Source organism: Piliocolobus tephrosceles, chromosome 1 (assembly GCF_002776525.5).
Source record: "Piliocolobus tephrosceles isolate RC106 chromosome 1, ASM277652v3, whole genome shotgun sequence".
Classification (NCBI taxonomy): Eukaryota; Metazoa; Chordata; class Mammalia; order Primates; family Cercopithecidae; genus Piliocolobus; species Piliocolobus tephrosceles.
In genome coordinates this window covers 94,709,450-94,732,891 of record NC_045434.1, presented here as the reverse complement: position 1 = coordinate 94,732,891, position 23,442 = coordinate 94,709,450, and the positions used below count along the sequence as shown (strand labels likewise).

Genomic DNA, 23,442 nt, shown 5'->3' with positions numbered 1-23,442 from the left:
GCAGAGGTTGCAGTAGGCCGAGATAGCGCCACTACACTCCAGCCTGGGTGATAGAGCGAGACTCCAACTCAAAACAAACAAACAAAAAACAAAACTTCCTGCTCATCTCAAATGTGAAATTGTTTGAGATACTATAAAGGCAGCCAGGTGCAGTGGCTCACACCTGTAATCCCAGCACTTTGGGAGGCCGAGGTGGGTGGATCATGAGGTCAGGAGTTCGAGATCACCCTGGCCAACATGGTGAAACCCCGTCTCTACTAAAAATACAAAAAAAAAAAAAAAAATTAGCTGGGCGTGATGGCACGCACCTGTAATCCCAGCTACTCAGGAGGCTGAGGCAGGAGAATTACTTGAATCTGGGAGGCAGAGGTTGCAGTGAGCCGAGATCGCCCCATTGCACTCCAGCCTGGGTGACAGGGAGAGACTGTCTCAAAAAAAAAAAATACTGTAAAGGCACAGGTATGTGTATAAGCCACCTCCTTCCCACTCAAGATTTAGAATGAGGCCATGATTAATTACATTTTCTTTTGTCTTCTCTTGGGAAAAACTCCAATCCTGTTAAGCCCTAAGAAGAGATCTCATTCTCTGTCTAAATCCCCCAGCAGGGCAGGATATAGGACCCTTTGCACTTCTCTCCATTTATATAAGTGGCTCAGCCGGAAGCCCTGAGTCCGAGTCAGCCCTGGGCAGTGGGGAGTTCCTCAGAGGAGGCTGAACCCTGTCTGGGTATGGGGAAGCTTGCTGCCTCTGGTTCCCTTTTCTCTCCTTCACTGGCAACCTCTTATCCCTTCCCTTTTCTCTCTTTCTCTCCTGACCCTCTCCCTTCCTTCCTTCTTTCCCTCCATTTTCCCTTCCTCTTTCACTGTCCTGCCCTCTCCCTCCTTCCTTCCCTTCCTGTTAGGTGGTGACTATTTCCCCAAGGCCCAGACACAGCCCCTCTCACCAGAGTGGACCATGCACTGCAGCTGCTTGGCTGAGGGCATCCCAGCCACCCCCGGCAACTGGATCTCAGGTGAGCCTCTTGGCCAGGTCTACCTCCTGATCCAACGGTGGCCTGGGGCAGGGCCTCCAGAGCCCTCACTCTGCCCTGTCCACGCAGGCTTGGCCTTCCCTGACTGGGCCTATAAAGCCGAGTCGTCCCCAGGTTCCCGGCAGATCCAGCTGTGGCACTTCATCCTGGAGCTGCTGCAGAAGGAAGAGTTCCGCCATGTCATCGCCTGGCAGCAGGGAGAGTACGGGGAATTTGTCATCAAAGATCCAGATGAGGTGGCCCGCCTCTGGGGCCGCAGGAAATGCAAACCACAGATGAATTATGACAAGCTGAGCCGGGCCCTCAGGTGAGAGGAGGCGGTTGACATGGCCAAAGAGGGAAGAGTTCAAGGAAAAGGGCCGTGGTTTCTGGCACTTCTACTGATTTCCACCCCCTCCAAGGCTTGGGAAGTGTCCTGGCCTGTGGTGAGCTGCCTAGTGGTTCTCGGGGAACAGCGTAGGGTCAGCCCGGCTAGGGAGGAGAATGTGACTGGGTCCCTGACTCTACTCTCTGACCACTGGGCCAACTCTATTCTCAACTTTGAATTCTCCAGATATTACTACAATAAGAAGATCCTACATAAGACCAAAGGCAAAAGGTTCACGTACAAGTTCAACTTCAGCAAGCTCATCGTAGTCAACTATCCTTTGTGGGAAGTGCGGGTGCCACCATCCCCCCACGTGCTGCTGGGGGCCCCTGCCCTGTGTCAGCCAGCGCTGGTGCCCGTGGGTGTGCAGAGCGAGGTAAGAGCGGAGGTGGCCCCTGTCTCAGAGCTCCACCAGGTCCTGCCCCTCTGCCCAGGAGGCCCCCCCACCCTCCTCTTTGCCTCTGCGGCCCATCAGCCTCCAGTTTTCTTTTCCTCCTGCATCCTAGTCCCTGAGTGCCCCAGAGGCAGGGGTGTTAACAATCCAGGTGGTACGGGACCCACCTGTGAGAAAGGTGGCTCCTTCTGTGATAGGCGTCACTCCTTTAGGGATGGATCAGAGGGAAGGGCCCAGGGCATCTGAGACTGTAGGCAGCCTTGGCAGTGGGCTTTTAACAATAGGTATCAGAGGCCAGGCACGGTGGCTCACACCTGTAATCCCAGCACTTTGGGAGGACAAGGTGGACAGATCACTTGAGGTCAGGAGTTCAAGACCAGCCTGGCCAACATGGCAAAACCCCATCTCCACTAAAAATACAAAATTAGCTGGGCATGGTGGCATATGTCTGTAATCCCAGCTACTAGGGAGGCTGAGGCAGGAGAACTGCTTGAACCCAGGAGGCAGAGGTTGCAGTGAGCCAAGATGGTGCCACTGCCCTCCAGCCTGGGCGACAGAGCAAGACTCCAACTCAAAAAAAAACTCGGTATGAGAGTATTTCATTGTTTTAGCAACTGGCTGACAGTACCTGAGTGTACTGGAGGATACATGCCAGGGAGAGCCCATCCTACCCCACATCTAATCTCACCCCTCAGCTCCTGCACAGCATGCTGTTCGCCCATCAGGCCATGGTGGAGCAGCTGGCAGGACAGCAGACCCCCCGGGAACCACCAGAGGCCCCTGGGGAAAAGAAGGGGAGCAGCAGCAGCATCCACCGTAAGTGCTCAGGGCTGGGAGGGCCCAGGGAATCCTAGCCGGAGGAGGAAGGGCCCTCCTGGCTGAGTACATGGCTGAGGGGGCATAAGACAAGGGATGCTATGTACTCATTCATTCATTCGACCAACATTTATTGAACACCAGCTGTTTACTAGGTGTGGGGGTTCAGAGATGAAAGGTTCAAGAGGCTCAGAACCTAGTGGGGAGCAGAGATGGGATTACTGCCAGCGACTGCTGCGGGAATTCAGGTAAGCATTAGGTGCTGTACATTCAGGCCCAGAGAAGGAACTGGGACTTCCCAGAGGACACAACACTCGGGCAGGTGAAGGAGATGGAAAAAGATGCCTAAGCAGAGGGAATAGCATTTATTTATTCTTTTTTTTTTTTTTTTTTTTTTTTGAGGTGGAGTCTCACTGTTGCCCAGGCTGGAGCACAGTGGCAGGATATCAGCTCACTGCAACTTCTGCTTCCCGGGTTCAAGTGATTCTCATGCCTCAGCCTCCCGAGCAGCTGGGACTACAGGCATGCACCACCATGCCTGGCTAATTTTTGTATCTATAGTAGAGATGGGGTTTCACCATGTTGGCCAGGCTGGTCTCGAACTCCTGACCTCAGGTGATCCCCCCGCCTCGGCCTCCCAAAGTGCTGGGATTACAGGCGTGAGCCACCACACCTAGTCGGAAATAGCATTTATAAAGCAAAAAGCTCGGAACAAGTGTAGCAAATCTGGAGAACTGCTGGTAGCTTGCTGTTGGAGAGCAAGTCTTGTGATGGGGTGGGAACAAATAGGACGGATAAGAGATGGGGCTGGCAAGGTAAACAGGTGTCGGGTCACAGAGGCCTCACAAGCCATGCTAAGGGAGCAGGACTTTCTCCTGTGGGCAAGAGGGACTGGGAGGGAGAGTCATGGTCAGACTTTCATTTTATAAAGATGACTATGTGTGTGTAGAGTTTTGGGTTGGAGGAGGCATACGACTGGAGTCGGAAGGCCTTTGAAGATAATCTAGGCAGGAGATGACGGGGCGGTAACCAAGACAAGGGCCACGGGATGAAGACGGAGGCTCAGTGGGAGAGAGATTGGGAAGACAGAGTTCATTCAATCATTCACTCACTCATTCATTTCTTCTTTCAGCAGATGCTTAATGATCCCCTGTTTAATGTGCCAGGCACTGTCCTAGGGGCTGGGGAGCCAATGTGAGCAACACTGCCTTTATAGGACTTATAGGCAAGGGGGGGGTGCAGATATTCAACTAATGATTGATGAGTGATTATAACTGTGCTAACTGCTGCAGAGGAGAAATGCAGAGTGCCAAGGGCATCAGGGAAGACTTCCTTGACAAAGTGACACTTGAGATGACACCCAAAGTGTACTTGAGTGTCAGCTGAGCTCAGAGGGAGTAGGGAGAGCACAGCGAGTGAAAGAACGGTGTGTGCAATGGCCCTGGGACAGAAGGACTGGGAGAAGGCCAGTGCAGAAGCACATGGCCATTGAGTGGGAGAAGAAGAAGGCAGACATCAGCTCTTACAGAGGCTGTGAGCTGGGAACCTACAATATTATATTTTCTGTGAAAAAGATCACAGAGACACTTGACCAAACCAAGGCTCTCGTGCAGAGGTCCAAGAATTGCCCCTGCACTCCAGCCAATTTCATGGAAGAAGGATCCATGGCCTTTACCCCACCCCTGAGCTGCTGGGGAGCCCAAGCTCTGCACCCCTGGGAGTGCAGCTGAGGCCATGGGTGTGGGTTGCTCCAGGGCCTGCTGGGACTTGCTGGGCCTGGTCTGGCGGCCTGCAGCTAAATAGCACCTGAACAGCCCTCCCTGTTTCTCCACCCCTACCCACCCCGACCTAGCGCTGGGAATGCCTTAGGCAGAGAGCTTCTCTCTTTGGGAAACTATGAGGGAAAGAAAAAAGTGTTCCCGTTCCAGGTGGATAGAGTTAGGAAAAAAAAAAAAAGAAGAAGAAGAAGAAAGAAAGAAAAAAGTGTTCCCACCCAAGCCCCATTTGTAGTGGGCTATTTTGCACCTCCCTCCCCTCTGCAGGCAAACACACATGCCCTGCCTATGCTTGGGCCCTAAGGGATGCTAAGCAGGCGTAGGTCACCAGAAGATTGGAAGCAGCCACATGCCCCACTTCTAGATTGAGATTCCAGAAGCCTGTGCCAGCCCCTCACCTCCACCCTCACTCAGAGCATTTGGTGCCAAGAAAAGAAGCTGCTTCCGGGAGTGCCGGGTCTGTTGAGCCAGACGTAGGGAGCTGCCGGGCCGGTGCTGGGAATGGAAAGGAACTGGTGGGAGAATGAGAGGACTCTTAGAAATAAAATCTCTCTTCCGCGTGCCTTGACCTCAGGAACCCCGAGGGACACAGCCTTCCTGTGCAACAGCAGTCTCCACCTCATCTAAGGACCCAAGGAAAAGACAATGACCCAGAGAAAGGGTGCCCTGATAGGGGCCTCCACACTTGTTCTCCTAGAGGATCACTGTCACTGTTTTCTCCCTACATAGATCTGACTTCAGAAATATTGTTCCTATCAAATACATTGGGCATATTAAATAATAACTAACTTGTTTTTCCAGTTTTTTTGTTCGTTTGTTTGTTTTGGTGGTTTTTTGTTTGTTTGTTTTTTGAGACAGAGTTTCACTCTTGTTGCCCAGGCTGGAGTGCAGTGGCGCCATCTCTGCTCACTGCAACTTCTGCCTCCCGGGTTCAAGCAATTCTTCTGTCTCAGCCTCCTGAGTAGCTGGGATTACAGGCGCCTGCCACCACACCAGCCCAATTTTTGTATTTTTAGTAGAGACGGGGTTTCATCATACTGGTCGGGCTGGTCTCGAACTCCTGACCTCAGGTGATCTGCTCGCCTCGGCCTCCCAAAGTGCTGGGATTACAGGTGTGAGCCACCGCACCCTGCCTGTTTTTCCAGTTTTTATTCACTATAGCCCAACCAATGTGACTACGTTGGGTTGATGCTTGTTATTTTAGTTAAATGATGTGGTCTTGCTAAGAAAAATGTGGAGCGGCAGTTAGGCTTTTTGAAATACAGAAAGTGATGTGAAGTTCTATATAGTCATCTCCAAGGTCCCCAGCTGGGAGGCCCTACTGTAGGGCCCTGGCAGGGTCCGGGAGAGGGAAAGAGGCAGGATTGGAAGGAGCAGGAAAAAGGAAGCCCTTTTGGAGGTGGAAAGTTACGGACCCGAGTGAGATAGAGAAGAGGAAGGCTGGGGCTTCCCATACCTGCCCTGGGCCTCCCAGTCATGAACTCTGCAGGGCCCCTTCTTACCCATGACACAGCTTAATCTAAGCTAGGAGAGGGGATTTTATGGATGAAGAAACAGAGGACTGCAAATTTAAATGACAAGGCCAAGGCCCCACAACCAGTTCTTTGCCGGGCTAGACTGGAGGCCCTTGCTGCAGGGACAGGGAGTGAAGAATGGATCCATTGAGATATAGCAGAGAATATCCTTCCCTTAATTTGCTGGACACATTTTTCTTGAGCACTGATTATGTCCAGACTGGGTAGATTTGAGGGAAAATAAAACAAATACAGCTCCTGCCCCCACAGAGTTGGACTCACAGACATTAAATGAAAAGCACACAAATGACTACATGACCCTAACTCAGCTGAGCGCCCTTGGAGGAGAGGTTCAGGGAAGGATGAGGGCAGGCAGCAGGCACTCTCGCCTAGGCTGGGAGTCTCAGAAGGCTTATCCAAAGAGTGATATTTATGATGAGGCCTAAAGACAAGCAGAAAAGAGGCTGGGTGCGGTGGCTCATGCTTGTAATCCCAGCACTTTGGGAGGCCAAGGCAGGTGGATCACCTGAGGTCAGGAGTTCGAGACCAGCCTGACCAATATGGTGAAACCCTGTCTCTGCTAAAAAGTACAAAAATTAGCCAGATGTGATGGCATGCACCTGTAATCTTAGCTACTCAGGAGGCAGAGACAGGAGAATTGCTTGAACCTGGGAGGCGGAGATTGCAGTGAGCCAAGATCATGCCACTGGACTCCAGCCTGGGCGACAGAGTAAGATTCTGCCTTAAAAAAAAAGAAAAAAAGAAAAAGAAAAGCATAAAAGGAAGGGCAAGCCCAGCAACATGGCGAGACTCCATCTCTACAAAAAACACAAAACTTGGCTGGGCATGGTGGCACGTGCCTGTAGTCCCAGCTACTCAGGAAACTGAGGTGGGAAGATCATTGGAACCCAGGAAGGGTTCAAGCCTACACTGCAGCCTGGGTGACAGAGAGAGACTCTCTCTCAAAAAAAAAACAAGACAGAAAGAAAAGGAAGGGCAGTGGGGCGAGGAAGAGAGACTTCCAAGCAAGAAATAAGAAGGTCTGGGAAATGGGAGGAGCAAGGGGCATCTGAGAGAGGTTGGGCTCCCTTGACCCTTTCTCTCTTTCTTTCTCTAGGACTTGGCACTGCCCCAGTCCCCTGCCAGCTGGGCCCTTGCTGCCATTTGGGGAGAGTCCAAGGCGAGCTGCCTGGTGTTGCCTCCTTCACCCCTCCCCTCCCGCCCCCTCTCCCTTCCGACTGGACCTGCCTCTCGGGGCCCTTCTTGCCTCCTCTCCCGTCAGAGCAGCAGCTCCCAGGGGCCTTTAAGCCAGACATCCTGCTCCCAGGACCTAGGAGCCTCCCAGGGGCCTGGCATTTTCCAGGGCTTCCTCTCTTGGCCGGGCTGGGACAGGGTGCGGATGACAGGATTCGGCTCTTGTCCCTCAGGCCCGAGGGGCTGGAAGTAAAGCCTGCTCCCATGCTGAGGGCAAAGGGATGCCTGGATCCCAGGGAGGGCTTCTGCCCAGAGACCTGCAGACTCAAAACTGGGGAGGAGAGACTTACTTCCCCCAATCTGGAGAACCTCAAAGCATTGTGGCCCTTGGATCCTCCTTAATTGGAGAGGAAGGTGGGAAGTTGGGGAGGAGTCCTCCAAAATCCATCTCTCCTCTTGCCCACCGCCTCTGAGTCAGCCCCTTCCCATTGCTGGACATGGGCTGAAATTGCAGGATTTGAAGGGGTGGAGTTGGACCAAAGGTGGGGAGCATTGCAGGGAAGGTGTGAATGTGGAAATGGGAAAAACTAAGACAGGGTGTCCCTCCTCTCTTACCATATTGCTAATCAGATTAAGGAGACATTCCTAATCTCAACTTTTCTTCAGGGAGATGAGAATAAAATTTCCATAATTTCCATCCTGCCCGCGTAAGGGGGAAAATTAAGGGTCTAGCCTGGGGAGAGGACAAGGGTGGTTGTGTTCCCTGAGTCTTCTCCGGGGCCTATCTCCCCATTCCGGGCTAAGGTCTCCAGCCCCTTCCTCACCCCTCCATGCAACTTCTCTCCCATCCTTCTAATCTCTGAGGCCCTGGAAACCCCTGTCCCATGCAGGGACTTCCTCCTCTCTCTATTTCCCCAGGACCCAGGCAGGTGGGATAGGGAGACACTGGCCTTCTCTGCTCTGTAATACTCCACTGTGACCATGAATAAAATGTCCTTGCAAACTGCCCTCTGGCTGACCAGCCCCCTGCAGTGGACCCCCATCCTCCCACTGTGCTCCTCCTGTATTCTGGTCTGGTGTGATGGGAAAGGGCCCGAGCAGAAGTTTGGAGGAGAACCTGAGGCCTGGAGTGGAGCTACACATCCCACCAGCCAGTCTCTTCCCTCCCGCCAGCATCTCCTCTCAGAGAGAAAGGCTGAAAGGAAGCCAGGGCATGAGGAGCTTCCTGGACACAGTGGGAAACCTGCCTCAAGGGAGGAACTTCAGACTACAGCAGGGGTCCTTAAAGAACGGCCCTCAGATCTCTGTGGACCACCTCGGAGCAGAAGGGTTGGGTGAGGAGGAGGGCACTGCCAGGGGCTCCTTTTCGTCTGCACCCCAGGCCCTAGGAATGCCAAGCGGAGCAGCAGTGAGGCGTCAGGTGCCTGGGAAGTAGGGCACATGTGACAGAGAGGACTTTTTGCCCAAACAAGGACGTGGCAACAGAGAGGGGTGCTCCAGGAGCCAAGACTGTTGATCCCACCATCCTGCTGTCCTAGGCTGCCAATTACAAGCCTAGGATTTGTCCCCACTCCCTTTCTGTGACATGGAGCATGGACTCGTGTGGCACAGAGGGCCCCTTTACTCAATGTTTGTCCCTGTTCCTCAGTCCCAGGAGGAGACGCATCCTTCTCAGGGACGCCCTGAGCATGTGCTTCTGCAGCCTCTCAGCCCTTCTTAGTGGCATACGCATGGTCTCAGGGCCACACATGGAACTGGGAAAGGAGAGACCCAGAGCGGGGCAGGATGGGCCCTCGCTCCTCAGGAAGGTGGTGATGGACACAGCACACAGGCCCTGGGTTTCCAAGCTGGATCTAGGCCAGGAGAAAGGATCTATAAGAGTTCTTCATCTCAGTCTCCCTCCTTCACCCCAGATGCCAAGAAAGTGGGGACCACAGAGTTTCTCTCCCAAGAGTTCCCAGCGCTACAATGAAAACTGCTTCTCACTTGTCCCCAAAGCCACAGGCCCATCCCTGGCCCTGCAGGAAGGATGAGCCCCCAGGGGCTTTCCCATCACCCTGCCCAGTTTTGGGAGACAAAGGGCTAGTGTTGTCTGCTCCAGCATAAGGAACTGGATGGTTTTGTCACGGGGTTTGTGCCCTGTTCAGAGAGACCAGCCCCTGGAACAGAATTGTTCTCCTTCACAGTGATCCTCACATGCCCCTCTGCCTGACCCCACCGCCTCTTCAGTGCTTTGTGGTGTCTGTGACCCTCACATCTCAGGCAATGGGAAATGCCTTGAGGTCACTCTTCTAAAATTTCTCTTTGGAGTAGGTGAACCTGAGAGACTAAAAGCTCAGCCCCAGAGGACTTACATTTCCAGGTGGTGCACTCTGCGTTTAGGCAATAGATTCGAGTGGAGCAGACTTTTTCAACCTTGGCACTGTTGATATTTTCGGCTGCATAATTCTCTGTTGTGGGCAGCTGTCCTGCGCATTCCTGGGCATTTAGCAGCATTTGGGGCCCCTACTCAGTAGATTCCAGGAGCACCCTCCCCAACCCGGTTAGGACAACCAAAACTGTCTCCAGACATTGGCAAATGTCTCCTGGGGAGAGGGGAGAAACTGCTCCCAGTGGAGAACTACTTAAGTAAAGAAAGGCTTCAGTAAATCCAGATGTTCTGGCGAAGATGGGAACCAAGTTCCTCAGACTCACAAGACTGTTGGTCTCCACAAGGCAAGAGTGCTCTCTGGTGGCCACAGTCAGTATCGGCGGTCCAGAGGAGCTCAGAGCCCTGGCCTAGGCCGGATGGAGAGCCCACAGCCAATTCTAAGGTGAAGGGGTGATGCCCACATTGGAATCCTCTGAGAGAAGGAAGAGAGTTGCAGAATAAAAACATTTTATGAGAACCTTCCCATTTCAAACTCCCTTAGCAAATCATGGACTATCCACCAAAGGCTTACAGGTCTAACCTAGCAACACACTCTGCAGCCTGTTTGTTTCTGGTGCAACCAGGTGACATCACATCCTCTGGCCATCTGTGACTGTGACTGTCAGCTTCATCTGGGGATAGAACACTGTGGATGCTCAGCCTTCTTCCGGGACAGTGGACACCGGGCCGAGACAGCAGAGTCAGTTCACCTGCCAGCCCTGCTCCTGGGCACTCAGCTCTACTGTACCAAAGGCATGTGCAGACACACACCTGGGCCTTGGGAGTATCAGGGAGTCAGACTCCCAGGCTGCACTGTTACGAATCAGAAGGCACCTTTGAGAGCATCAAGTTCAAGTCCCGTAACTTCACAGGCCCAGAGAAAAGAAGGTACTTGTTCAAAACCAAACAAGAGAAGAATCAAATGTAGAATGTACATTTTCTAATTATCACTTAATGTTCTTTCCATTTCACCATGACCACTCAACTAGAGAATCAAAAATCCCTTAGAAATGAGTATATATGTTAAGAAGAAAGTTTTAAAATTTATTCCTGAGTGATGTATGTGTGTATGTATGTACGTATGTGTGTATTTCTTTATTTTGAGACACCATCTCACTTTGTCTTGCAGGCTGGAGTGCAGTGGCGTGATCTCGGCTCACTGCAACCTCCACCTCCCAGGTTCAAGTGTTTCTACTGCCTCAACCTCCCAAGTAGCTAGGATTGCAGGGTTGTGCCACCATGCCAGGCTAATCTTTGTATTTTTAGTAGAGATAGGGTTTCGCCATGTTGGTCAGGCTGGTCTCAAACTCCTGCCCTCAGGTGATCCACCCACCTTGGCCTCCCAAAGTGCTGGGATTACAGGCGTGAGCCACCGCACCCAGCCTTGTATGGTTTTTTGTTGTTGTTGTTTGTTTGTTTTCTCTTCATTTTTTTCTGAGACGGAATATTGTTCTGTTGTCCGGGCTGGAGTGCAGTGGTACGATCTTGGCTCACTGCAACCTCCGACTCCCAGGTTGGAGCAATTCTCCTGCCTCGCCCTCCTAAGTTTTGTGTTTTTAGTACAGAGGGGGTTCCACTACGTTGGCCAGGCTGGACTCAAACTTCTGACCTCGTGATCCACCCGCCTCAGCCTCCCAAAGTGACAGGCATGAGCCACTGCGCCCGGTCCCTGTGTGATTTTTTACTATGACCATAGTAGTAGGCATTTTCCTTTTTGTGTGCATTGTGGTACTTGATTACATATCATCTTGTGTTGTCCTCTAATTGTCTCATGTGCGTGAATATTGTGCCCCTCTAAAGCTGGTATTCTTGGGGTAATGCAGCACATTTGTTAGATGGAAGGTGGCTGGTCACTAGAACACTTAATTAGCATGTGGAAGAGGTCTTGGAGGTTTTGTTTGTTTGTTTGTTTGTTTGTTTTGAGATAGAGTCTCGCTCTGTTGCCCAGGGCCCGGGCTGGAGTGCAGTGGTATGATCTCGGTTCACTGCAACCTCCGCTTCCAGGTTCAAGCAGTTCTCCTGGCAGCCTCCTGAATAGCTGAGATTACGGGCACCCACCACCATACCTAGCTAAGTTTTGTATTTTTAGTAGAGACAGGGTTTTGCCTTATTGGCCAAGCTGGTCTCAAACTCCTGTCCTCAAGTGATTAGCCCCCTGGGCCTCCCAAAGTGCTGGGATTACAGGCGTGAGCCACCGTCCCTGGCCCGCCTTGGAGATTTAAAAACAAAAACAAAAGCAAAGTATTTGCTGTCCTGAGTTGTTGGTGAGAGTGGGGACAATCCCCGCCCTCCCCCTTTCATTCCCTAATGAAGACCCTGACCCAGGGGGAAGAAAAAAATTCAAGCACCATACATATTTTATTCGTAAGATTTCAGTGCTCCACATCTTGTCCCACGGGAAAGTCTTCAGGAGCAATAACGTGCATGGAGCTGTGATCTGCTATAACAACGCCTTCTTCTGGAATATCTCCTGAAGGACCTGCCCGAGGCAATCCTGACTGTGCCCCAATAGACATGGATAATACTATTCATGCTGCTCCATAACACAATATTTCATGGATGTCTTCCCAATTAAATACATAAAAATATACAGTCATGCATTGCTTAATGACAGGGATACATTCTGAAAAAATGCATTGTTAGGCAATTTTGTCTTTGAACAAACATCATAGGGTATATTTACACAAACCTAGATGGTACAGGCTGCCACACACTTAGGCTGCACATGGCCTATTGCTCCTCCGCTACAAACCTTACAGCATGTTACTGTGATAAACACCCTAGGCAGTTAGAACACACAGATAAGTACTTGTATATCTAAACACAGAAAAGATACAGTAAAAATACAGCACAAGAGATAGAAAATGGTACACCTGTAGAGCACATTTTGCCATGAATAGAGCTTGCAGGACTGGCGGTTGTTCTGGATAGGTCAGTGAGTGAGTGCTGAATGAATGTGAAGGCCGAAGATATTACTGTATACTACTGTAGACTGTATAAACACCATACACTTAGGCTACACTCAATTGATTCAAAATATTTTTTTCTGCAATAGACTAACCTTAGCTTACTGTAACTTTTTTGCTTTTTTATTTATTTATTTTTTATTGTATTCTTTTTTTTTTTTTTTTTTGGAGACAGAGTCTCACTCTGTGGCTCAGACTGGAGTGTAATGGCGCAATCTCAGCTCACTCGGTTCACTGCAACCTCCGCCTCCCCGGTTCAAGCGATTCCCATGCCTCCCAAGTAGCTGGGATTACAGGCGCATGCCACCATGCCCGGCTGTTTTTTTGTGTTTTTAGTAGAGACAGTGTTTTGCCACGTTGACCAGGCCTTTCTTGAACTCCTGACCTCAGGTGATCCGCCTGCCTTGGCCTCCCAAACTTTTTTACTTTAAAAACTTTAATTTTTTTAACCTTTAGACTCTTTTGAGATAACACTTAGTTTAAGACACAAATACACTGCACAGATGTACAAAAATATTTTTCTTTATATTCTTATATGTAAGGATATTATCCCTACTCTATAATCTTTTTTCTATTTAAAATTTTTTAAAATTTATTACTTTTTAAACTTTTTTGTTAAAAGCTAAGACACAAGCACACACATTAAGATACAAACACATGGGCTGGGCGTGGTGGCTCACGCCTGCAATCCCAGCACTTTGGGAGGCCGAGGCAGGCAGATCACGAGGTCAGGAGATTGAGACCATCCTGGCTAACATGGTGAAACCCCGTCTCTACTAAAAAATACAAAAAATTAGCCTGGCATGGTGGCGGGAGCCGGTAGTCCCAGCTACTCCGGAGGCTGAGGCAGCAGAATGGTGTAAACCTGGGAGGTGGAGCTTGCAGTGAGCGGAGATAGTACCACTGCACTCCAGACTAGGCAACAGAGCGAGACTCCATCTCAAAAAAAAAAAAAAAAAAAGACACAAGCACATGGCCTGAGTGGTGGCTCATGCCTATAATCCCAGCACCGTGGGAGGCCAAGGTGGGAGGATCAGTTGAGCCCACGAGTTCCAGACCAGCATGGACAACACAGGCAGACCTCTTCTGTACAAAAAATGTTTTAAAAAATTAGCAGGGCCTAGTGGCATATGCCTGTGGTCCTAGCTACTCAGAAGGCTGAGGTTAGAGAATAGCTTGGGTCTGGGAGTCAAGGCTTCAGTAAGTTGTGATCGCTACTACACTCTAGCCTGGGTGACAGAGTGAGACCCTGTCTCAAAAAACAAAACAAACAAACAAAGACACAAGCACACACAAGGGCAGGCCTACACACAGGGTGAGGATCGTCAATGTCACTCACTCACAATGTCAATGTCGTCAGTGTCTCCCACCTCCACATCTTGTCCCACGGGAAGTCTTCAGGGGCAATAACATGCAAGGAACTGTTCATCTGCTATGAAAACAACACCTTCTTCTGGAAAACCTCTGAAAGGACTTGCCTGAGGCTGTTTCACAGTTCAGTTTTTTGAATAAGTGGAAGGAGTACACGCTGAAATAATGATTTAAACGTATAGTACAGTAAATACGTAAGCCAATAACATAGCCATTTACTATCATTATCAAGTATTATGTACTGCACACAACTGTATGTGCTGTGCTTTTATATGACTGGCAGTGCCATAGGTTTGTTTACACCAGCATCACCACAAATACATGAAAAATGTGTTGCACTGTGACATTACAAAAGCTACAATGTCACCAGGTGACAGGAATTTTTCAGCTCCGTTATAATCTTACAGGACCACATTGTTATGCGGCACATGACTGTATACACAGTTCAATAAACATTAATTAAATGCTTACTGTGTACCCAACACTGCACTGCCAGGTGCTGAGAGGCAGAGTACCTGCCTTAAGACACTTTCATCTGTACTGTATCACACAGGTAGCCTGGCAGAAGTCAGTATGTTGCACAGAAGGCAAGCGAGCTTGCAGGTGGATGGGGATGGGGAGGAGTAGGGGAGCAGCCACAAGGGGCAGCTCTGCGGGAGTTGTTTAGAAATCAACTTTTTTTTTTTTCTGAGATGGAGTCTCACTCTGTCGCCCAGGCTGGAGTGCAGTAGCGCAATCTTGGCTCATTGCAACCTCTGCCTCCCAGGTTCAAGTAATTCCCATGTCTCAGCCTCTCAAGTAGCTGGGATTACAGGAGCCCATCACCATGCCTGGCTATTTTTTTTTTTTTTTGTATTTTTAGTAGAGATGGGGTTTTACCATGTTGGCCAGGCTGGTCTCAAACTCCTGACCTCAAGGGATTCGCCCGCCTCCCGCCTCCCAAAGTGCTGGGATTACAGATGTGAGCCACCATGCCTGGCCCTGAAATCGATGTACTTTAAAATGCCTAAAAATAAATCTTAAGAAGTCATCTGTAATTCCCAAATGGAGAAAGCCAGGTGACATGTGCGTATAAAGCTATCATAACACGTATACAATTCTGTGGTCACTTTTTTCCATCTAATTATTTAATAAACACTTCACCAGGTATTTGCAGCTAATGTTGATCATCTTAACCATAGCAAATATCCTGTCATGTTGATTCAGTATATATTTAACCACTACCCTTTTGGTGATCTTTTAGGCTGTTTCTTGTTATTTGCTTTACAAATAAAAATGGTTTTGAAACTTTCTTCTGTGGTTATAATCTTTTTTTTTTCTTTCCTTATGTTAATTCCTTGAAATAAATTCTCAGGAGTGAAATTACTGGGTCAAAAATTATGACATTTTCCCAGCTACTCTGGAGGCTGAGGTGGGAGGATCGCTTGAGCCTGGGAATTGAGGCTGCAATAAGCCATGATTGCACCAATGCACTCCAGCCTGAGTGACAGAATGAGACACCATCACAAAAAAAAAAAAAAAAAAAAAAAAAAATACAACATTGTAATGGCTTTGGATACACATTGCCCAACTATCCTCCAAAAGATTATCACAGTTTTAAAAAATCACATTTAGGCTGGGCGCAGTGACTCACGCCTATAATAGCAACACTTTGGGAGGCCAAGGTGGGAGGATCACTTGAGCCCAGTAGTGCAAGACTAGCGTAGGTAACATAGTAAGACCCCATTTCTACAAAAAATAAAATAAAATAAAATAAAAAACTAGCCGGGGATGGTAGTGTGTGTCTGTACTCCCAGATCCTGAGTACTCTGTACTAAGGAGGCTGAGGTGGAAGGATTACTTGAGCTCAGGAGTTCAAAGCTGCAGTGAGCTATGATCATGCCACAGCACTCCAGCCTGGGTGACAGAGCAAGACCTTGTTTCAAAAAACAAAAAATAAAAGTTACATTTATACACCATTCACTATAAGCCATGCTGTCCTAAGTGCTTTGCATACATCAGCTCAATCAATACTCATAACAGCTTTGCACTATTATAATCTCTTTTTTTTTTTTTAGTTTTTTTTTTTTTTTGTAGGGATGGGATCTCAGTATGTTGCCCAGGCTGGTCTCAAACTCCTGACCTCAAGAGATCCTCCTGCCCCAGCCTCCCAAAGTGTTGGGATTACAGGTGTGGGCCACCACACTTGGCCTTTAATCTCATTTTACAGATGAGGAAATTAAGGTCTAGAAAGCTAATATAACTTGCTCAAGGCCACATTCCTGGCAAGCAGCAGAGCCAGGGTTCAGACCTAAGCAGTCTAGCTCTACAGTTTCTGCTCAAGTGCTGGCCTCTGATGCCAATAGCAAAAGACAAGTCCTCTTGGAACCTCAGCCGCTGTGGCCTTTCTCCACCTTTGGCCACTTTTACCAATAAGAGTACTGTTATGTTATTACTGTCCTCTTTGGTATGTCTTCAAATAGCTGGTGAGGGCAACCAAACATTTTTCTGCTCATTTGCTACTTATAATTTGGCCTCTCCTGTTTTAAAATTAGGAACAAGGACCACCTCACTAACACAGTACTGAAAAGATATTTTAAATTCATGTGACTGCCAGGTGAGGATGGAGGAAGGAAATAGGGATGAGTGAAGAAAGGGGAAGCAAAAAGGGGACAGAGTCCTTAAGAAGATTTTCAGGAAAAGGGGGAAGAAAACATTCCAATCACCAGGCTAGCCATCAATTACTTCATTTAGTGTTGAAAAAATAAATGACTTTTATTTCAAGGAATTTAATTCCTTGAAATAAATTCTCAGGAGTGAAATTACTGGGTCAAAAATTATGACATTTTCCCAGCTACTCTGGAGGCTGAGGTGGGAGGATCGCTTGAGCCTGGGAATTGAGGCTGCAATAAGCCATGATTGCACCAATGCACTCCAGCCTGAGTGACAGAATGAGACACCATCACAAAAAAAAAAAAAAAAAAAAAAAAAAACATTGTAACGGCTTTGGATACATATTGCCCAACTATCCTCCAAAAGATTATCTCCCCTCTGGCTGCTTGGGCTGAAAGCTGTAATTTCATTTGAAATTTTAATACTGTAGCTAATTACTGACTGTTTGTAATTATTTCATTGTTTTATCCCAAACATTTCAGAGGCTCAGACCAGGCAGGGCAACTCCCGGGGAAAACTGAGTGACCACCACCATAAATACCTGGAGGGTTCAGCCAGAAGAAAGCAAGCAACAGGTGAGACTGGGTCTTTGGGCATCTTAATGCCATGAGACCCACACAGCTCAGACACTATGGACCACTCCCAGGACTTAGCAATGGAGCCAGGGATATCATCCAGTACATCCATTTATTTTTCAGTTGCAGGTTCAAAGGTCCCTGAGGAGAATTGTTCCTGGTCATCTGGAAAAGCAAAACCTATGTATGAACCCCTGAGTGTCAATCACACTCACTTTTCCTACCATCAACTTGCTGTGAACTGATGGAAAAAATCTCACAACTGCAAGACTTGTTGCTACCATAAACCCCTCCCTCTCCAACCTCATCTGGCCCTCACAAGCCTTTTGCTAGTGCTGGGTCAGCTCTCAGCATCTATTCTAAATCTTCTCCCACCCACATCCCACTCCCTTCCTCTCCAAAGTCTACTGCACTTCCTCGGCCAGGTGTGGTGGCTCACACCTGTAATCCCAGCACTTTGGGAGGCCAAGGAGGATGGATCATCTGAGGTCAGGAGCTCGAGACCAGCCTGACCAACATGGTGAAACCCCACCTCTACTGAAAATACAAAATTTATCCAGGCATGGTGGCACATGCCTGTAATCTCAGCTACTTGGGAGTCCAAGGCAGGAGAATGGTTTGCAAAGCAGGAGGCGGAGGTTGCAGTGAGCCAAGATGGCGCCACTGCACTCCAGCCTAGGCGACAGAGCAAAACTCCATCTCAAACAAAACCAAACAAACAAACAAGCAAACAAAACCAAACAAAAAACAAAGTCTACTGCACTTCCTACTAGGGCTTCCTTTCCTTCCTCCAGTCCTAATTTCTAATCTCAAGAATGGGTTGTTCCTGACCCAGTGAAGTAACCCCTCCACCTGTACCAAACAAGGAAAGTCAAGCAGGTGTTAGCTCTTGTGCCAACTCCAGTGAATTGACTGGGACACAACTAGGAAGCACATGGTCAAGAAGGATTCCAAGGTTGTGCTGGGGGCCTAGGAAGGAGAGTGGTGCCATGTTTTTTCCATGACTTTCATAGTACTAAATCCAGTGACCACATTTTTGTCCTTATCTTGTTTTGTCCTCTGGTTGTGACATCGTGGACAGCCCTTTGTTCCATTAGCTGCCAATATCCATCCCTTCCCCGTTCTCTCTTTCCTAAGACTGTTGCTTTCCAAACTCATTTCTGGGCATTCCTCTGCACCCCACCTTTGGGGTTCTCCAGAACACTGGTCCACAGCTCTGTGTATTTTACACATCCTTCCTAGAGAGTTTCCGTTTAGGCTTCTCTCCATGCCTTAACCACCACCTAAATGCTGACTGCTCCTAGATCTGTATGACTTGCCCTGACCTCTGGCTCAAGCTTCAAGGTCATGGGTCCAAATACCCAATGAGCATTTCTTCCTGGATGTCCCATAGGCATCTCAAACTTAGCATGTCCAAAATGGAACCCTGCCTTCCACTCTCCTTTTCTTTCTGTTCCTTGCTTTAGTTAATGACACCACAATACATCCAATTATACCCAAGCAGAAACCAGGGTGTCAGCCCATGCTGTCTTCTCACTCACCTCCTACACCCAGTAGGTTGCCAAATCTGATCAGTTTCACCTCCTAAACATTTCTCAAATCTGTTTTCTCCTGGACAACCCGACACTGACCTAGTTTAGGCCCTATAGTCTAATCTTTTCCCTTTCCGATCCATACTCCGTGTTGCTAGGGTGCTCTGTTTAAATTGCCAATCTGATCATGTAACTTAAAACTCTTCAATGACTCCCCTGAAAGGGAAAAAAAAAATCTCTCTATCCCCCCAGAGATAATAATTTATATGGACTATAATGTCATTTAAATAGATACAGACATAAAACTAGGTATAAATATATATTTATGGCACATAAAACTATAAAAGCAATGGCAATTTACCAATTAAATAGCAACAAAACTATAAAGCCAATACATTTTAAAATAAAAACATTAATTTATTGTGACAGATGATGTTTGCTGAAACTAATTGCTGCACAAAATGTGATCATGGAATGGAGAGTTCCAGCTCAGGGTCTCTGGCGTTTGGCACGCTGTGCAATGACTCACTTCTCCCACCACTTTTCTCTATTGGAACTTCTGCTCACCCTTTGTTCATTCAGCCTGCTGGGAGGACATTTGGCCTCCTCCAGGCGCAAACGCATCATTTACATATTAAGTCCTCCTCTGTTCTTTTCTCATTAGCTGAGACAATTAAAGCAGCACTACTTGGTGCCAACTCATCACAAACACAAAGACGAATGCAGACACTGAAATCATTTGGCAATATAGGTTATAAAGTGCCACCCAGATGATCCAAACTGTGATTATCGTTTGTTTTTTATATCATCATTAAAAGTAAGACACAAAAGTTAACATTTTCCTAGAAATTCCATGGACTTCAGATAAGACCTAAAGAGCCAAGTCCAAGCTCCCTACGACATGGGATCCAAGAGCTCATCACTGGACCCCACGCACACGACACTCACAGAGACACTTCTGCAGCCACTTCCCAACACCCACCTGACAACCTGGTGGTACCAAATCGCTTGTGCCTCTGTGCTTTGGATGCCTGCTCATCCCTCTGACTGACAGGCCCTGCCTGCCCTCTTCTTAGGCTAACTCCTCCTAATCCTTTAGGATTTTGCTCAGAAGATCATCATTTTTTTTTTTTTTTTTTTTTTTTTTTGAGACGGAGTCTCGCTCTGTCGCCCAGGCTGGAGTGCAGTGGTGAGATCTCGGCTCACTGAAAACTCAGCCTCCTGGGTTCACGCCACCCTCCTGCCTCAGTCTCCTGAGCAGCTGGGACTACAGGCACCTGCCGTCATGCCCAGCTAATTTTTTTTTTTTTTTTTTAGTAGAGACAGAGTTTCACTGTGTTAGCCAGGATAGTCTTGATCTCCTGACCTCATGATCCGCCCTCCTTGGCCTCCCAAAATGCTGGGATTACAGGCTGAGCCACCACGCTGGCCCAGAAGCTCATCTTGACCCCATAGGCAGGGTCAACTGCCTTTCCTCTGTGCCTGGCTTTATCATAGCACTGACTGCATCGTGTGCAAATTATCCTGGAATGTAAGCTGCCCCAGGGCAGGGACCAGGCCCTGTCACGCTCTACAGTGCTGTCTCCTAGACATGGTCTGGCATATGGCAACATGCAACAAGGGCTGCTGAACTAAAATCCAGGCTCCATGCTGTACTGGAGAGAAAATCTCACAGTGGCTGGGCTGTAGAACTTGCTTTAATGACCATCTGTGATCTTAGACATGTCATTTCATCACTTCGAGCCCCAGCTGCCCCATCTATGAAACAGACAATACAGATACACTGGTACAGGTGCAAAATTACAAGGAAATTTGATGCACCATTATTTCAAAAGAAAAATATCAGAAGCGCCTAAATGTCCACCATTGGTGTGCTAATTAAACAAACAATGGTACATCCATGCAATGGAATACTATTCACTGTCAAAAAGAAAGCAGGAGCTCATTATGTACTGAAGTGGAATTACCTCTCAAGTTTGTCTTAACAGAAAAAAAGTGGGATTAAGAGAAAAAAGTGGGAGCAGAAGAGTATGTGTGGAATTTTACTATTTGTTTAAGAAGGGGAAAAATACATATATAGATTCGTGTTGACTTGATTAAGTACTAAAATGCTTAAAAAGGACCGGGCACAGTGGTTCACACCTGTAATCCCAGCACTTTGGGAGGCCAAGGTGGGGCGGATGACTTGAGGTCAGAAGTTCGAGACCAGCCTGGTCAACATAGTGAAACCCCATCTCTACTAAAAATACAAAAAAAAAAAAAAAAAAAAAATTAGCCAGGCATGGTTGTGCACACCTGTACTCTCAGCTACTCGGGAGGCTGAGGCAGGAGAATCGCTTGAATCCAGGAGGCAGAGGCTGCAGTGAGCTGAGATCATACCACTGCACTCCAGCCTGGGTGACAGAGTGAGACTCCGCCTCAAAAATAAATAAACAGGGGGGAGGGGGGAGGGATTGCATTGGGGAGTTATACATGATATAAATGATGAATTGATGGGTGCTGACGAGTTGATGGGTGCAGCGCACCAACATGGCACAAGTATACATAAGTATACATATGTAACAAACCTGCACGTTATGCACATGTACCCTAGAACTTAAAGTATAATAAAATAAATAAATAAATAAACAAATAAATAAATAAATAAAATGTTTGAAAAGATAAACAAGAACAATAGAGGTTACCTATTGGGGAGAAGAAATGGATGGATAGAGGACAGAAGACAGAAGTAGATTTTTCACTGCATATATTTTATACTTAACGATTTTAAAACTACAATACCATATTACTTACATAAAATTAAAACTTTTTAAAGTAAATATTTCCTGCCCACCATAATTACATCACAAGATCAAGTAGGAAGATCAAGTAAACATTGTAGGCAGGGCACGGGGGCTCACGCCTGTAATCCCAGCACTTCAAGAGGCCAAGATGAGCAGATCACTTGAGGTCAGGAGTTCAAGACCAACCTGGCCAACACGTTGAAACCCAATCTCCACTAAAAATACAAAAATTAGCCAGGCATGGTGGCATGTGCCTGTAATCCCAGCTATTTGGGAGGCTGAGGTGGGAGAAATGCTTGAACCCGGGAGGCAGAGGTTGCAGTGACCTGAGATCGCACCATTGCACTCCAGACTGGGCAACAAAGCAATACTGTCTGAAGGGGGGAAAAAAAGGTAAATATAGTAAAAGCATGTACTGCTGTTGGAAGGTGCAAGCAAGAATGACATTTTGTGGTAAAGCTACTGACAAAGGTACCTTCCCTTCTCCATCCCCGTCTTTCTCCAACACATACCCTCCAGGGGAGCATCAAGCTTCACTCTCATTTTACAGAATAAAGGAGATTGAAAGAAGGGAAGTGACAGCTACGTTGACACATGATCTCACACCTGCTTCTAATACAGAGAGTCCCACACGTGAACCTTCCCCTAAAGGGTCTTATAATCTGATAATAGCACCCTCTTCAACAACAGCCTGCCTACTTCTTATCCTCCTTTTCTGTGCCCCATTCCTACTTTCTCGGGGACCCCCACACAACCAGGGGCTCTGTCACAGATTCTCAAACATCTCCCTTCAATTCCACACATTTTCTCATTAGTCTAGTATGCACACTGGGTCTGCTGACCTTTCCTCATCCACCTTGGCATCCTCACAGAAACCTCAAGGCTGCAAAATCCAAATAGCAGCCCAATGGCAGGCTCACACAGAAATACTGGGTGCCGACTCTGAGAACTTGAAACAAGCCCAGTCATCAGGATGCATCACCTATGACAGCCTTCTTACTTCTCATCTCTCTTCCTCTTTGTCAAATGTTTCCAAGAAACCAGAACTGGAGGGGAAGAATGCTAAGGTTTGCTTCTGGAGAGCAGCCAGGTAATGTGTGCTAACACCCCAGGGATGTCTATAGAAAGGGTCTTCTATATTAAGGAATTCTGCATTCAGTCCTACTCAGTTAAAGGCATGGCTGAAAAGACCCTAATGAAATGGTTAAACACATAGACTTTAATGTCACATATTTATTCATTTATTTTTATTTATTTATTTTTTGAGCCGGAGTCTCGCTCTGTCACCCAGGCTGGAGTGTAATGGCACAATCTCGGCTCACTGCAACCTCTGCCTCCTGGGTTCAAGCAATTCTCCTGCCTCAGCCTCCTGAGTAGCTGGGACTACAGGCACCCACCACTATACCTGGCTAATTTTTGTATCTTTAGTAGAGACAGGGTTTCACCATGTTGGCTAGGCTGGTCTCGAACTCCTGACCTCAGATGATCCACCTGCCTCAGCCTCCCAAAGTGCTGGCATTACAGGTGTGAACCCCTGTGCCCAGCCAATGTCATGCATTTATTAATTTCACCAAATATTTATGGGGTGCATATGGGGTGCCTACTCAATGCTAGGCACTCTACTAGATAATGGCATGCTGGACCCTGATCTCCCAGAACAGAAATTTTTAAATCCTAATTTAAAGCATTTACCAATTACCATGGTGTAAATACCCCCACCACAGTCAATATCAGTGAATGTAGAACTGGGAAGACATGTATACAATCGGCCCTTGTGACCCAGTACAAGTTGACTTTGGCAAACCACTGGACAACGAACAAAATACACATAGACCCTATATTTGTGAAACTAAATATGATAACTAACATTTAATGAGTGTCTGCCATATGTCAGATAATATTGTAAGAACTTTATAGATATAAAACATTTAATTATCACAAAACCCCCGGAAGGCATTGTCATCTAAAAACAAAAAGCTAAACACATAATCTCGAATTGTGATAAGTGATATGAAGCAAACAAAAAGGGTTGGGGGAGAACACAAAATTGAAATGTTTGCTGA

General features: G+C 47.6%; 1 protein-coding gene across 1 annotated transcript; it reads left to right on the top strand.

Annotated features, from left to right (window-relative positions):
* Positions 1 to 675: 675 nt before the first annotated feature.
* ETV3L (ETS variant transcription factor 3 like) lies at positions 676 to 8,096 on the top strand. The gene is made up of 5 exons (XM_023213540.1): positions 676 to 1,012; positions 1,100 to 1,337; positions 1,584 to 1,773; positions 2,487 to 2,607; positions 7,014 to 8,096. Exons 1-5 carry the CDS (start codon positions 955 to 957, stop codon positions 7,490 to 7,492), a joined length of 1,086 nt encoding a protein of 361 aa, XP_023069308.1. The 5' UTR covers positions 676 to 954; the 3' UTR covers positions 7,493 to 8,096.
* Positions 8,097 to 23,442: the final 15,346 nt, after the last annotated feature.

Bases quoted from the DNA above. Each gene is read 5' to 3' on its own strand.
- ETV3L (XM_023213540.1), top strand. From the start codon at position 955: ATGCACTGCAGCTGCTTGGCTGAGGGCATCCCAGCCACCCCCGGCAAC. The intron at 1,013-1,099 runs GTGAGCCTCTTG...CTGTCCACGCAG, and splicing joins CCCCGGCAACTGGATCTCAG to GCTTGGCCTTCCCTGACTGG. The intron at 2,608-7,013 runs GTAAGTGCTCAG...TTCTTTCTCTAG, and splicing joins GAGCAGCAGCAGCATCCACC to GACTTGGCACTGCCCCAGTC.